This window comes from Elephantulus edwardii, unplaced genomic scaffold, assembly GCF_000299155.1.
Source record: "Elephantulus edwardii isolate Elephantulus edwardi_28Jun2011 unplaced genomic scaffold, EleEdw1.0 scaffold00026, whole genome shotgun sequence".
NCBI lineage: Eukaryota > Metazoa > Chordata > Mammalia > Macroscelidea > Macroscelididae > Elephantulus > Elephantulus edwardii.
The window spans coordinates 15673352-15689946 of NW_006399776.1; the positions used below are offsets into that span (position 1 = coordinate 15673352).

General features: G+C 38.4%; 1 protein-coding gene across 3 annotated transcripts in view; it reads right to left on the reverse strand.

The window, feature by feature from the left end:
• FMN1 (formin 1) overlaps positions 1–16595 on the reverse strand; it is a 580566-nt gene that overhangs the window by 237819 nt on the left and 326152 nt on the right. For all 3 annotated transcript variants that reach the window (XM_006883052.1, XM_006883051.1, XM_006883053.1), the window contains one exon: positions 2746–2833. In XM_006883052.1, coding sequence (XP_006883114.1) covers positions 2746–2833 — 88 coding nt within the window. The remainder of the gene's footprint in view (positions 1–2745; positions 2834–16595) is intronic.

Below are 16595 nucleotides of genomic sequence, written 5' to 3' on the forward strand. Positions count from 1 at the left end.
TGAGAATCTTTGTCTTCTTGACATTGAGCCTCAGTCCATACTGAAGGCTGTGGGGTAGAAGTCAGAAATATTTCTCTGTCCTGTTTCTTCACCAATACTGACCCCAGCCATTGGTCCCATGGCCCTCTCATAGCAGTCCTATGTCAACACAATGAACTACTGCCAGTCCAGCACTATTTTCACAATTGCTAATATCCCGAGGCCATTGCTGCAACCACAATGCCAATCCATTTTACTGAAAGGCTTCCTCTTCTTTTCAGTCTCTCTTGGTGGCAGATATTCCTTATTACTCCTTTGGATTGGCTCATTTTAAGCCTAATGGTATGGCAAAACTGACAACCTGCTTAATTAGATCTCTACACATCTTAATTGCATTATTAGTATAATATCTGATACCCTTTGTGGTAGCATCGTATTTACATAGTCTCACCCAAACATTTGGTGAAAGTTACAAGGCAAGGAGAGAAAGATCATATAAGTTAACCACCAAACTCGTTTATTAAAAAGCAATAAAAATCAAAACTTCAAGGAAAAAAAAAAACAAACCAAAACCAGGGGGGAGGGGAATGAAAGGGGAGAAACTTCTAGATAAAGAAATTTGACAGGAATGCTAGTCACAGAAAATGCATGAACTTTGTTCAAGCCTTTTAAAAACTTAGTTATGAGTGAATGATGAATAAGACTTATGGACAATGAGGTTGTTCTTGTAGCTTGCTGTCTAGTCAAGTATTACTCATTGCAGCCCTATTAAAAACAGATCTAAACTCTGTCCCATCCTCTGCCATCCTCATCATTTCTGATATATTTTATCCCATTGCTGCAGTTACTGTGTCAATCCACCTTGTTAAGGGTCTTCCTCTCTTTCACTGACCCTCTACCTTTCAGAGCATTATGTCCTTTGCAAGGAATATGCTCTTCTACTAACATGTCCAAAGTATGAGGTGAAGCCTCATCATCGTTGTCACTAAGGAGCACTCTGGCTGCTCTTTCTCTAAGACTTGTCTGTTTGCGCTTTCGGCAGTCCATGGGAAATTCGGTACTCTTTTCCAGCACTGTAACTCAAAGACATGACTCTTTCTTCTGCCATCCTTATTCACTCTCCAGCTCTCAGAGGAATAGTAGGTGAATGTAAGGTCATAGCTTGAATCAGGTGCCCCTTAGTCTTTAAGCTGACATCATCACTCTTCAGTACATTGGAGAGGCCCCTAACAGCAGACTTTCCTAGTGCTACATGTCTTTTGATTTCTTGACTGCTGACACTGATAACACTGTGGATCCAAGCAAGATGAGATCATTGTCAACTTCAATCTTGTTCCCACTTATTTGCCCAGTGGTGATGAACTTTGTTTTCTTGATGTTGAAATGTAATCCATATGGAAGGCAACCGTTTTAAATTTTCTATGAGTGTTTCAAGTCCTCATACTTTCAGCCAGCAAGACTGTGCCATCTGCATACCGAAGGCTGTTGATGAGTCTTCTCTAATCCTGATACCACATCCTTTTTCATAAAGCCCAGTTTCCAAATCATTTGCTCAGCATACAGATTTAACAGGTATGGAGAAAGGATACAGACCTGATGCAGTTCTTTTGTAATGTTAAACCATGCAATGTATCCTTGTTCTGTTCAAACAATAGCTTCTTGGTCTAGGTATATAGGTTTAGCATAAGCACAATTAAGTGCTCCCATTCTCCTCAGTGTTAGCCATAGTTTGTTATGATTTGCACAATCACATATGCTTTTGCATAGCCAATAAAACACAAGTAGAAATGTTTCTGGTATTCTCTGCTTTCAGCCAACACCCATCTTACATCCTTAGTATCACGGCCTCTTATAAATCCCTCTTGAAACTTCTGGCTCTTCTCTTATCATTGTACTTATTCTAGTCATTTCTGGATGATCATCAGCAACATTTTGCTTGTATGTGGTAATAACAATATTGTTCAATAATTTCCACATTCTGCTGGATCACCTTTCTTGAGAATAAAAAACAAATTCAAACTTCACGTTGTTAATACTGAAAGATGCTATGGGCAAAATCAGAATTATCCAGGAAGCATCAGAAAGAGGAAATACACAGAGTCACAACACCAAAAAGAGTTAACTAATACCAAAATATTTCAGTAAGTAGCATATAAGCAAAAGACAAGAGTGATGAGGGAACAAGTGCAAGCTGCACTGAAGCATGCATTGGCAAAATGTAAGGTCCCAGGAATTAATGGGATACTAATTGATATGCAGATGCAGCCCTGGATGTGCTTACCAAGAATCTGGACAACAGCTAATTGGCCAACTGACTGAAAGAAATGTGTATTTTTTCCCATTCCCAAGAAAGATGATCCAACACAATGTGGAAATTATCAAGCTATATAAAGAAAATCAGAACTACATATTTAATGACATTGGGAAATTATTGTTTTAAATCCACAGTACCAATTTTGTTTAAAATGTTATTTTTCAGAGATTTTTAACCCATAAAATTATGTAACATATTGGATTTGTATCCTAATTATCCAGTTGGGTGGATAGACAGTCAAAGGGAGTTGATTGGCATGCAGGGTGCATTATAACATGGGTACATTTCATCTCCTCCTGTGTGATTTAAAGCCTCTGAAAACCAGCTGGAGGGTCAGTTATGAGTCAATTCTCACTACGTAACACATACTAACAGTAAGAAAATCAAATTATGTTAGAAAAATTTTTAAAATACAATGTTTTAAAAAATTAAAAGTGATGAGGAAGACTTACCCTGCTGGATATCCTTCATTTCTAAATGCAAACTAGATATCAAGATCCCCACAGTTTGAGAACGTTTTCCATCCAATAGCTTGATGATCTGAAATTTTAAAAAATAGTAAAGCAAACTGAAACGGCTGCGCAACCTTTCAGAAAGTATACAAAAAATATTAAGATATTCAGATATCATGACTGATAGGCCAAATTGACACTACAGGCACTCTATTTTAATAAAAAGTATTTGTATTTGGAAGTAATACCCACCGTAGATAGCTAAGAAAAACAAGTGACACATAAAACCTAATCAGCCTTAGACAAGCATTATAATCGTTATCATTTCCTTTTATCTTTTTATTTCAAGGTTAATTAAGTTGTAACGGTAATGTATATATGTAATTGTATCTAACTTCTTCACTTATCAAACACAAATTTTCATGTTACTATATCTTAAGTCACTTCCTTGTCCCTGTTCTTAGCTATCTTGTCCATTGAAGAAGGTTCAATGGAACATTAGGATCTTAATTCAGATGTTTACCAACTCCATGACCTTGAATGGAGCCATGGTGGCAGAGTGTGTAAGCTCTCAGCTGTTAAGCAAAAAGGGAGCAGTTCAAAATTACTTGCATCTCTACAGAAGATGTGAGAGTTTTGTTTCCTAGTAATTCATAGCACTGGAAGCCCTATGGGGCAGTTGTCTTTCTCATAGGGTTTTAATGGGTTAGAATCAACTGAATGGCTGTAGATTTACTTTGGCATGATGCTGGGGAAATGACAACTCAGCAGATTTCAAGTTATTCATTCTAAAATACATTTTCCTACTTTAGACAGTTAAGTTGCTTCCTTTTGTTTTACTATAAATGTAAAACATAAATAAGATATTCATAAATATATTTTTCCATGATTAATATACAATGTTTGTGTAATATTTTGCACATAAAGCTTGAATTCTAAAGTATTTAATACTATTTTTGTTTAATAGAATGTACACATATATAAACTTTCATGATATTTTTAGAAACTTCAAATATGTTACTGACAATATTTTTAATCTTTATAAATATTCTGCGGGGAACTTTGCTCTTCTCTAAACTCAATAAAACAAATCAGCTTTTACCAACTTACCACAAAACAGCCACTAAGAAAAACCAAATATGTTTCTCATATCAGAAAGTTAAAAAAAAATCAATAAAAAGTACACACAAGACATCATCAAGATGTAGAAATGTTTTTAAATGCACGTTTCTGGCTAAAATACAAACTAAGCAGCTTGTCTCCCCTTTCACCTAGAAACATACAGACTTAGTGAAACAAACCTTAATTGAAGGAAATGTCTCTAGATGCACTGCTCTAAAAAACAGTCTTTTGTTGTTTGGGCAATAGGACACAATACGAGTTTATTCTAATCAAGATTATCTAACTGGCTAATTATAATTACCTTTCTATCAATCTACACTGAATACATTATAGGCTACCCTTTGTCTGTTTCCTCCTCAGGTTAGCTACTGTCACATAACAATTAGATCTAAAGTAAATAGTATGCTTTAATCAAGATGAAAGGAAAATTTGATTTTTCAGTCTAATGGGTTTAATCATTTCAACATTAGCTGTAGAAAAAGATCCTTAGGGAATACAAAATTTTATGAGTTTTAAAAAGAAAGCAAGTACTTTCTATTTTTAGTCATTTTTTTATGATGAAAGCAAAGAAGGAAAAGATTAAGCATAATCAAATATATTTTTAAACACTATTTCTTCCTTTTCAGCAGATAAAAAATAAAAAAACTCAAAACCACTAAAATCCCAAAAAGAAATCATTGTTGTCAACTTGAGTTAGACTCACAGTGAACTCACTGTGTTGTAAGTCTGTAAGGTGCTGTCAAGTCCTCTGCAACTCATAGCGACCCTTTCAACAACTTTCAAGCTTGTCCTATCCTAAGTCAAACTCACTGTTTTCAACACACCGGCCCTCATAACCTGTTACTGTGTCAATTCATATCCTCTAAGGTCTTCCTCTCCTGTGCTGTCCTTTCACTTATCCAAGCATGATGTCCTTCTCCAAGCACTGGTCCCTCCCAGCAACATGCCCAAAGAATACTGGACAGCTTCAAAATACTTGCCTCCAATGAGCAACTTGGTTTTACCTTCTCCAGGGCAGACCTGTTTGTTCTCTTGGCAATTTCAGTAGATTCAATACTCTTCTCCGGTACCACAACTCAAAGGTATCAATTCTTCTTCTATCATCCTGTCTAGTCATCGTCCACCTCTCTGTTGCATATCAAATAATTGTGAAGATCATGACCTCGATCAGGCACACCTTAGTCTCCAGAATGACACTGTTGCTCTTCAGCACTCTGGGGAAGTCCCTGACAACAGAGTTCTCTAATACAATTCATCTTTTGATTTCATGACTGCTAGTGTCGAGAGTGTTGATTGTGGAAATGAGCAAGCTGAAATTGTTAACAATCTCAATCTCTTCTCCACCTATCATGATGCTGCCAAATTGCCTAGTGGTGACAATCTTTGTCTTCTTGATGTTGATATTGATCAATACTGGAGACACAATCCTTTATCTTCTTCAGCAAATGCTTCAAGGCCTTCTCAGTTTTGACAAGCCAGGTTTGTATCATCTGCATAATCCAGGTTATTGATGAGTCTTCCTGCAATCCTCATACCACATTCTTCCTCACAAAGTTCAGCCTACCAGATGATCTGTTCCACAAACAGATTGGAAAGGTATGGAGATAGGATGCATCCCTGACACACTCATCTCTCAATTAAGAACCATGCAGTGTTTCCCTGGTCTATTCTAACTAACAACTGTTTACTGGTTCAAGTACAGGTTTTGCATAAACATAATTAGATGATCTGGGATTCCAAAATGTCTTTGCATAGTTAATGAAACACAAGTAGACATTCTTATGGTACTCTCTACTTTCAGCCAAGATTCATCTGTCATCGGCTATGATATTCCTAATGCCATCTTCTCTTCTAAACCCAGCTTGCACTTCTGGTAGTTCTCTGTCAATGTACTGTTTTGGTAGTGTTTGGTTAACCTTCAGCAGGATTTTGATTGTGTATCATATTAGTGATATTATTTCCACACTCTGTTGGATCATCTGCTTTTAAAATGGGAATAAATATATATCTTTTCCAGTCAGTTGCTGTCTTCCAGATTTCTTGGTACAGCCTAGTGAGCAGGTACAGAGCGGCATGTGTTTGCTGAAATATGTCAATCGGTATGCTATCAATTCCTGGTGCCTTCAACTTCCTCTTTAATCATCATTGCCTCTTGATCATATGTTGTCTCATTAAATTCTTCTGTGTCAACTAATTATTTTTGTTACCGTGACTATGTGTACTGCTTCCGTCTTCTTTTGATACTTCCTATATCATTCAATATTCTGCCCATATTATCCTTAAGTAATGCAACTCAAGGCTTGAATTTGTTCTTCAGTTTAAGAAAAGGCAAGCGAGTTCATCACTTTTGATTTTCTGACTACAGCTCTTTGGCACATTTCATTAAAATACCTTGCTTTATCTTCTCAAGCTTCCCTTTGAAATCTTTTGTTCAGCTCCTTAACTTCCTGATTTCTTCTCTTTGCTTTGGCTTCTCAGTGCTTTAGTGCAATATTCAGAGTCTTGTCTTTCTCCTCTGTCTTTGTATTGACCTCTTGCATTCTTCCTGGATGATATTTTTGATATTCTCCCATAGCACATTTAATTAATTAATTAATTAACGTTTAAGGCCTCAAACTTGTTCTTGAGATGGTTTTTAAATTCAGGTGGGATAGACTCAAGATAAAATTTTCTCGTGGATTTTATTTAATTTTCTTTCACTTCAGCTTGAGCTTGCATAGGAGTAACTTATGGTCTGTTCACAATCAGCACCTGCCCTAATTTTCACAGCTGATATTGAGCACCTACAATGATTCTTTGAACAGATATAATTGATTTGACTCCTGTGAAGACCATCAGGTGAGGTCCATGTGTATAGTCTCCATTTTTTTATCTTATAGGAAGTATTTGCAATGAACAAATCATTGATAGTACAAAATTCTATCATTCTATCTGCAGCCTTGTTTCTGCCACCAAGGCAAAGTTTTCCAACTTCTGATCCTTCTTCCCTTTTCCTGTTACATTCCAGTCACCCATTAATATTAATGCATCTTGCCTGCATGTTCTATCAATTTCCAACTGAAAAAGCTGGTAGAAAACCTCTATTTCCTCTTCTTTGGCTCTGGTGCGTATGTTTGAATGCATAGTGGTATTAACAAGTCTTGCTTGTATGTGTATGAACATTATCCTTTCAGTTACAACACTGCATTTCAAGAATTCTAGAAATGGTCTTTTTAAGAAAAGTTTATTTAGAAATGGTGTTTTTCTTTAACTTTTCATTTACAGCATAGTAGATCATATGATTTTTTTTTGACTCAAGATCTGCCTTGCTAATATCTCACTTCGCCAATGCGTGGTATGTCAATATTTATGTGTTCCATTTCTTCTTTTACAATGCCCAATTTCCCTACATTCATACTTTTCACATTCTACAATATAATCTCTAGTGTCTCTTTATAACTATTCCTCTTCTTTTGTGATTCTCAAGATGATGACTTAGCCCTGGTAACACATATGCTAGTCTATTCTAAGCATGCTCTATGGTACATAGGGTTTTCGAAGGCCTGTTGTTTCGGAAGTGGGTGGCCAATTCTTCTTCCTAGTCTGCCTTAATTTATGTCAAAAAAACTTTTGCATTGGAAAAGTGTGCTGTCAGGGACCACTCCAGAGTCCTAAAAAACAATGATGCCAGTCTAGAGACTATAGCCTCTTTAACAAATGGTGTTGGAAAAATTGGATGACTGTCTGCAGAAAACTGAAATAAGATCCACACCTCACACTGTATACAAAAAAAACAACGAAGAGCGGATCAAAGACCTAAGTGGAAAACTCAAAAACTATAACAATCACTAGAGAAAATATAGGAACAAATTTAGAATTCTTAATTCATGGCATGGACAGGGTTCAAATATATTTAAGAATTCACAGACAAGAGAGGATAAAATAGATGTATAGACCTTCTAAAAACCAAAACCTTGTGTACATAAAAAAAAAATCCCCAACATTATGAAAAGGAAACCAACAGACTGGGAAAAATATTTGGTAAATACATAGCTGATTAGATGTACAGAATACTCCAGCACCTTGACAAGAAAAAGACAACCCAATTATAAAATGGGCAGAAGTCTGGAAGAGCTCATAATCAAAGGATATTCAGACGGTCAACAAATACATGAAAAAATGCTCAATATCACTAGCTAGTGTTACTGTTATTGCCATCAAGTTGAGTGTGAATCATAGTGACCCTACGAACAACAGATATGAAACCTGTCCTGTCCTGTGCCATCCTCATCACCTCTGGCATGCTCAATTCCACTACAGCAGTCATGTGGCTTAGGGTCTTCCTCTCTTTCACCAATCCTCCATTTTTTTTCAAGCATGATGTTCTCTCTAAGGAATAACCTGTCCTACAACATGCCACTAACAACAAGTTATGAGAGGCAAAGCTTTGTCATCTTTGCCCCCAAGGAGCATTCCAGTTGTACTTTCTTCAACACTTATCTGTTTGTTTTTCTGGCAGTCCATGGGATTTTCAGTACCCTTCTCCAAAACTGTAATTCAGACCGTAGTCTGAATCAGGCGCACCTTAGTCTTCAAATTGATATTATTGCTCCACAGTAATTTAAAGAGGTCCCTGACTGCAGACTTTACTAATACAATATGTCTCCTCATCTTCTGACTGCTAGTATCAATTGTGTTGATTGTAGATGCAACTAAGATGAATTAGTTGACAGTTTCAATCTTTTTCCATCTACCATGCTGTTCTGTAGTTGTCCAATGGTGAGAATTTTTATTTTCCTGATGTAATCCATATTGAAGGCTGTAGTCTTTGATCTACTATTAGAAATATGCAAATACAAACAACAGTAAGATATCATCTCACTAGCAACAATGTCAGCTTTCAAAAGGACAGCAAATAACAAATGCTGGGGGAAATGCAGAGAGATGGAAACTGTCATGCCCTGTTGGGGAAAGTGTAAAATGGTACTATCCCTATCAAAGACAGTCTGGTGTTTGCTCAGAAGACTACAAATAGAAATATTATTTGACCCATATGTCTTAGAAAAGGTGTAGCCAAGATGCAAGGATAGTGAAACTTTGTCTCGATGCTTTGGACATGTTTGGAGAGACCAATCCTTGGAAAAAGACATCATGCTTGGACATGTGGCTTGTCAGGGGAGGAAGGTAAGACCCTCAAGAAAATAGATAGACACAGTGACTATAAAGGTGGTCTCGAGTAAGTCAAAAAGGTCATAATGGCACAGGACAGGGCAGGTATCAGATACATTGTTCATTGGGTTCCTATGAGTCAGAGTCAACTCAATAGCATTTAACAACAACAACACTCCCACTACTAGAACTATTCCTTAAAGAGAGATACAATGCAAACAGATGTATTCACGTTCATGTTTATTGAAGCACTATTCATGATAGAAAAGAGATAGAAACAGCCTAAGCACCTATCAACAACAAATGGGTACAGAAACCATGATGTGTTCTTAAGGTGGAGCATCACATAGCACTGAAAAATAATGCACTCATGAAACACTACAAAACATGGATGAATCTAGAGATTGTGTTGAGTGAAATAACAGTTAAAAACAGGAGTGAAAAAACAGGAGGGTTATGGGGTGGGGGGTGGCAGACAGAGCAGGAAAAGAATGGATACATAAGGAACTTTGCACTGGAATAGGTGAAAGGAAGGTCTGAAAAGAATGGACAATCGGACTTTATGAATAATGCAACCAACATTCTGGAACAGGACATGCATTATGTAATGAAGGGGGAGAAGTGGAGGAATACATCTGTATGAGTGAATGCAAAACCAATTTAAAAAACAAACAAAATTCCCTAAAGTATCCTTTCTAATCAAGAGGGAGCTCTGGCGGTTTCGTGGTAAGGAGTTGTGCTGGCAATCCAAAGGAACAGAGTCAGCATCTACCAGATGCAGCATGGGAGAAAGACGGGCCATCTTTTCCCATGATTTATTGCCTCTGAAAATCCAGGGGGTCAGCTGTGAGTACATTCTGACTCAGTGGTACCTAACAACAACAATGAGGCGGGGGGAAACCAACCAAAAAAACCCCCTAACAACCTAACAACAACAACGAGGCGGGGGGAAACCAACCAAAAAAAACCCCTAACAACCGAGTCCAGAGATGCAAAAGTATTCAAGGGAAACAGCAAAACAAGACATGGGACTAAGAAACTGAAGAAGTAAGGGTTAAAAGGCATGGTTGAACCCAAGACTTTTTTATATGTACCCAGATCTTTCAGAATTGATGAGGGATTAGGCTATACTCTAATATATGTGAGGTATTTGGGGATGAGGGGAGGTAAAAAGAGGTCTGAGGTCTGAAAGAGAGAAAAAGGAAGAGAGATATATTGTGGACCTCTGGTCAAGTTTTTTAAGTTTCTGGAGTTCTCAGGTGGTGCAAGTGGTTGAACTCTTGAATATAAGCCAAAACGTTCACAGCTTGAACCCATCAAGAAGCATCTCTGAAGACAGGTCTGGTGATCTGCTCCTAAAGGGTCACTGCCTTGAAAACCCTATGGAACAATTCTACTCTGTACATGTGGGGTTGCTGCAAGTTGAAATCAACTCAATGGTCAACTGACAACAAATTGTGGGAGCACACACAGGTGTGCTAGCAAGAGCTTCTTCATTCAACAAAAAGGTGTCAAATGACAACTATTTGCCAAGTTCTGAGCAAGGCATTTTAAATGTAAAAGTTCTGCCTGGGGAGAGTCGTCAAGATCACAAATATACTTGGGCTTGTGTTTTGTTTGTTTGTTTGGTTGGTTGGTTTTCTTTCTAGCTTTATCTTTTATTTCCTATGCATTTTAATTATAAAAGTAACAAATTCTTATATTAAAATTACATACACAAACATACCAACTGAAGAATTGTTAGATGTTCTTGAGTGGATTTCAACTCATAACAACCCTCAGCACAAAAGAGTAGATCATTATATTCATAAATACTGCTATGTGTTGTTGTGACGTGCCTTCAAACTGAGTATGAATTATAGCAACGCTGTGAACAATAGATCTGAACCCTGACATATCCTGTGCCATCCTTATGACCTCTAAAAAACGTGAGCCCACTGTCACAGTCACAGTGTCAATCTAACTTGCTGAAACTTGTCTTTTCCTTTGCTGACCCTCTACTTTTCCAAGCATAATGTCTCTCGAAAGAACAGCCCTTCCTAACATGTTTGCAGTACATAAGATGAGGCTTCACCATCCTTGCTGCATCACACTGGCTGCACTTTCCCCATGGTATATCTATATGATTTTTTTTACTGAATGTTTAGTGTTCTTCTCCAACACTACAATTCAAACACATTAATTCTTCTGTCATCTTTACTTACTGTCCAGCTCTAAGATGTTTAAAAATAGCATGGTTTGGATCAGGTGCACTTTGGTCTTTAAACTAACATCATTACTTTTCAGAACATTGGACAGGTCCTTGACAACAGATTTCCCCAAGGCAATACATTGCTTGATCTGCTGACTGCTGATACAAAGAATGTTTACTGGGGATTCAAGTAAAATGAAGTCATTGAAAATGAGTACTACTAAGTGGTTTGGGATTCCCACTCTTCATATTAGCCACAATTTGTTGTGATCCACAAAGTCAAATACCTTTACCTGTTGTTGTTGTTGTTATGTGCCATCGAGTCCTTTGCGACTCATAGCAACCCTACGCACAACAGCCATAAACCCTGCTCTATCCTGCGCCAACTGCACTGCCTCTGACACACCCATCCCGATTACCCCAGTCACCAAATCAATCCATCTCATAGTGGGTCTTCCCCTCCTGAACTGTCCCTCCACCCTCCCAAGCATTATGTCCCTCTCCAAGGACCCGTCCCTCCTGGCAACATGTCCAAAGTATGTCAGACGAAGCCCCAGAATCCTTGCCTGCAAGGAGTAGCTTGGTTTAATCCTCTCCAAGATGAATCTGTTTTCTTTTCCTGGCAGTCCATGGTACATTCAGTACTCTTCTCCAGCACCATAGCTCAAAGGCATCAACTTTCCTTCTGTCCTCCCTAGTCATTGTCCAACTCTCTGATGCATAACAAGCGACTGCAAAGACCATACTTTAGAGAGGTCCCTAACAGCAGACTTTTCCATAGCGATACGCTTTTTTATTTCCTGACTAGCAGTCAGGTGCCAAGAGTGTTGACTGTGGAGCCGAGCAAACTGAAGCTGTGAACAATCTCAATCTCTTCGCTGTCCATCCTGACGCTGCCAATTGGTCCAGTGGTGAGAATCTTTGTCTTCTTGACATTGAGCCTCAGTCCATACTGAAGGCTGCAGTCCTTGACCCTCCGCAGCAAGTGCATGAGGTCCTTCTCAGTTTCAGCAAGCAGGGTTGTATCATCTGCATAACGCAGATTGTTAATAGATCTTCCACCAATCCTGATGCCACAATTCTCCTCATAGAGCCCAGCCTCCCGGATAATCTGCTCTGCATACATGTTGAAAAGGTATGGAGACAGGATGCATCCCTGGCGTACACCCTTCCCAATTTTGAACCATGCAGTGTTACCCTGCTCTGTTCTGACTACTGCCTCTTTTTCCAAGTATAGGTTTCGCATTAGCACAATTAAATGTTCTGGGATTCCCATTCTTCTCAGAGTCAGCCACAGTTTGTTATGATCCACACAGTCAAATGCCTTTGCATAATCAATGAAACACAGATAGACATTCTTCTGGTATTCCTTGCTTTCAGCCATCATCCATGTAACATCAGCAACAATATCGCTAGTACCTAGCCAGCCCATTATTGCAACCACGGTGTCAAGACACCATATTTAAGGATTTCCTCTTTTCCCCCAATTCTCTACTCTACCAAGCATGATGTCCTTTAGGACATTCTAATTACATGTCCAAAATACAGGAAATGAAATCTCATCATTCTTTCTTCTAAGGAAGATTCTGATGGACTTCTAAGATAGCTTTGCTTATTCTTCTGGCAGTCAACTGTATATTCAATAGCCACCATTTCTCATGCATTAAATCTTCTTCAGTACCTCTTTCATTCATTGTCCAGCTTTTCCAGGTATGTTGTTGTTATGCATTGTTGAGTCAACTTCAACTCATAGTGACCCTATGTTCAACAGCTCTGAACTCAGCTCTATCTTGAGTCAATTTCATCATTTTTGACATACCTTTCCCCACTATCCCAGACACTGAGTCAATCCACCTCATGCAGCATCTTTTTCTCTTACATGGTCACCAACCCTTCCAAACATGATATCCCTCTCCAAGGACTCGTCCCCTCCTTCCAACATGCCCAAAGTATGTCAGATGAAGCTTCAAAATCCTTGCCTCCAAGGAGTGGCCTAGTTTCTTCTTTCCAGGATGAACCTGTTTGTTCTCTTAGCAGACCATAGTGTATTCAATACTCTTCTCCAGCACCACAATTCAAAGGCATTGATTCATCTTCTGTCATCCTTAGTCATTGTCCAGCTCTCTGATGCACAGCAAGTAACTGTGAAGACCATGGCGTGGGTCAGTAGTACCTTAGTCTCTAACATCACTCACTGCTCTTCAGTAATTTGGAGAGGTCCCTAACAGCAAAATTTCCCAATGCAATTAATCTTTTGATTTTCTAGCTGCTGGTATCAAGAGTGTTAATTGTAGAGCAAAGCAAGCTGAAGCTGTCAACAATCTCAATCTCTTCACTGCCTATCATGATGTTGCCAATCTGCCCAGGGGTGAGATTCTTTGTTTTCTTGATGTTTAGCTCCACTACATATTGAAGGCTGCAGTCCTTGATCTTTTGCTGCATGTGCTTCAGGTCTTCCTCAGTTTTGGCAAGCAAGGCTGTGTTATCTGCATAACACAGGTTGTTGACAAGTCTTCTTCTAATCCTGATGTCACATTCTTCCTCACAGCCTCCCAGATGATCTGTCCTGAATATAGATTGAAAGGGTATGGGGATAGGGTACATACCTGGTATATACTTTCCTGATTTTGAATCATGCAGTGTTTCCTTGCTCTGTTCTGACAACTACCTCCTGGTCCAAGTATAGGGTTTGCATAAGCACAATCAATTGCTCTGGGATTCCCATTCTTCTCAGAGCTAGCCACAGTTTATATCATTTCTAGATCTACCTTGAAATGCAGTGCTGTGAGTGATAGGATAATAACTAAGTACATACAAGGAAGAACTGTTAATATCATTATCATTTAAATATATGCACTAGCAACCAGAGCCAAAGAGGAGGAAATAGATGATTTCTCCCAGTTGTTGCAATTGAAAATCGAACAAACATGCAATCAAAATACATAAGTAATAATGGGTGACTGAGATGTAAAGGTTGGGAACAAGGAAGGAAGATTGCTAATAAGGAAACATGAACTCGGTGAAAGAAATGAGGCTGGAGACACAAGGATAGAATTCTGTACAATTAATGAATTATTAATTGCAAATAGCTTTTATAAGAAACACAAATGGCAGCTCTACACATGGATCTCACCTGATGGCATACACAGGAGGATTCCATGCATATGTTGTTGTTGTTGTTATGTGCCGTCGAGTCGTTGCGACTCCTAGCGACCCTATGTACAACAGCCCTAAACTCTGCTCTGTCCTGTGCTAATCACACTGTCCCCATCCCAATTACCCCAGTCACTGAATCAATCCACCTCATAGAGGGCCTTCCCTTCTGCGCTGTCCCTCCACCCTCCCAAGCATGATGTCCTTCTCCAAGGACCGGTCTCTCCTCACAACATGTCCAAAGTACGTTAGACGGAGCCTCAGAATCCTTGCCTCCAAGGAGCCACCCGGTTTAACCCTTTCCAGAACGAATCTGTTTGTTTTCCTAGCAGTCCACGGTATTCTCAATACTCTTCTTCACTTACTTCACCATCCATCCTGATGCTGCCAATTTTTTTAAACAACCTAAAAAGCATGCATATGAGGAATTTAAAAAAAATAAAATGGCTTGGTTCAGGTAAGCTTCATTCCTCAGTTTCATTTTTGCCTTTTAACACTTTAACAAGTCAAATTTGGCAGCATATTGACTTGCCTAGTGCAATACATCATTTTATTTCTTGATAGCTGTTTCCTTGGATCCAAGTAAATTGGATTGTGAATCCAAGTTAAATGAAATGCTCAACAACTTCAATCCTGTCTCTATTTATCATGATGGTGCTTACTGGTTCAGCTTTGGAAATTTTTGTTTGCTTTATATTACAGTGTAATCCACACTGAAGGTTGTCTTTGATGTTATTCAGTAGGTGGTTAAAAGGCACTCCACTTTTAGCAAGCAGGGCAGTATCATCTTCATGGTAGGACATAATGTGTCTTTGTCCAATGTGGATGCTGCATTCCTTTCCATGTACTCCAGATTCCTGGGTTATTTGCTCCACATACAGATTAAATAAATGCTGGTGGTTCAAATCCTCCAGGAGCTCTGTGAAATAAAGATGACCATCTCCTTGGGTGCAAATTTACAGAAACATAAAGGAGGGCTGCTCATGTTGGTCCTGACTTGGTAACAATGAGTTTGAGCTGCTTTCTGTTTGTTTGTTTGTTTGTTTGTTTATTTTTAGGTGAAAGGATACAACTCAGAGATACAACTTCTCTGACTGTAAAGTATACAGTAATACAAACTAAGCAGAACTCTAGTCCTCGGACATTATTATTAGTTATGGGGAATGTGCTTTCAAATCAAAAGGTGTGTTTGAGCTCACATGTGTAAGCTCTTATCTTTACAGCACTAGTGAGTTGTACATTTTCTATTGAAAAATAGGGCTTTCCCCCCCATTCAATAATAAATTACTCATATCTTTCCATGTCAGAACAGGTAGAAGCAATTCTAAGTATAGCACATGCTGTATTTAAGTATCTCCCTACAGATGGGCATTCATTCCCCTTTTGGTGTGCATTTTGGAATTTCCCCAGTGTTGAAAATTACTAACAATGCTGCCAAAAACATCCATGCAGATATATCTGCAGTTAATTGTGCTTCTTTTCCTGTAGGATACATTTCCAGAAATGGGTCAAACAGTAGGACCACTTCAAAATTTGATAAACATTGTCAGTTTGGTTTTGGATTTTTCTCCCTAAAGTTGTTTTTGTTGTTAGTTGTCATTGACTTGAGTGCAGCTCATAGCAACCCTCTGAACAACAGATCTGGACCCTGTCTTGTACCTCACAATGTCTCTGAGATTTTCTCTATGTGATTATCAATATTGAATGTTGCCAAGTATGTGAAAGTGATGTGTACCTGTAAATTCTACCTACTCCGAGTATTAGAATTTTTTTTTTTAATTAGACAAAATGTAAAAATTTAAAAACATTTTTAAAAAGGCAAGTAAAACGGTATTTCATTGTTTTATTTTACATTTTAATTGTGTATGGACTCGTAGCAAGAAGCTGTGCTACAGTCCCAAAGGCACGTGGTTTGACTCTACCAGCTGCTCCATGGGAGAAGAATGGACCACCTTCTCCCATGAGATTAACCGCCTCCGAAAACCCAGTGGAGTGTCAGCTATGGGTCGGTTCTGACTCAATAATATACAACAACAGCAACAATTAGTAGCTGAAATAGCTGGCTGTGGTTAATATTTTGTGAATAGTTAGCTGATTTTATTTTTGCTATATTCTGTAACATCGTGAGTGACAGGATCATATCCATACGCTTACAAGAAGTCCAGTAAATACCACTATCATTCAGATATATGCACCAAAAACCAGAGCCAAAGAAGAAGAAATAGATGATTTCTAC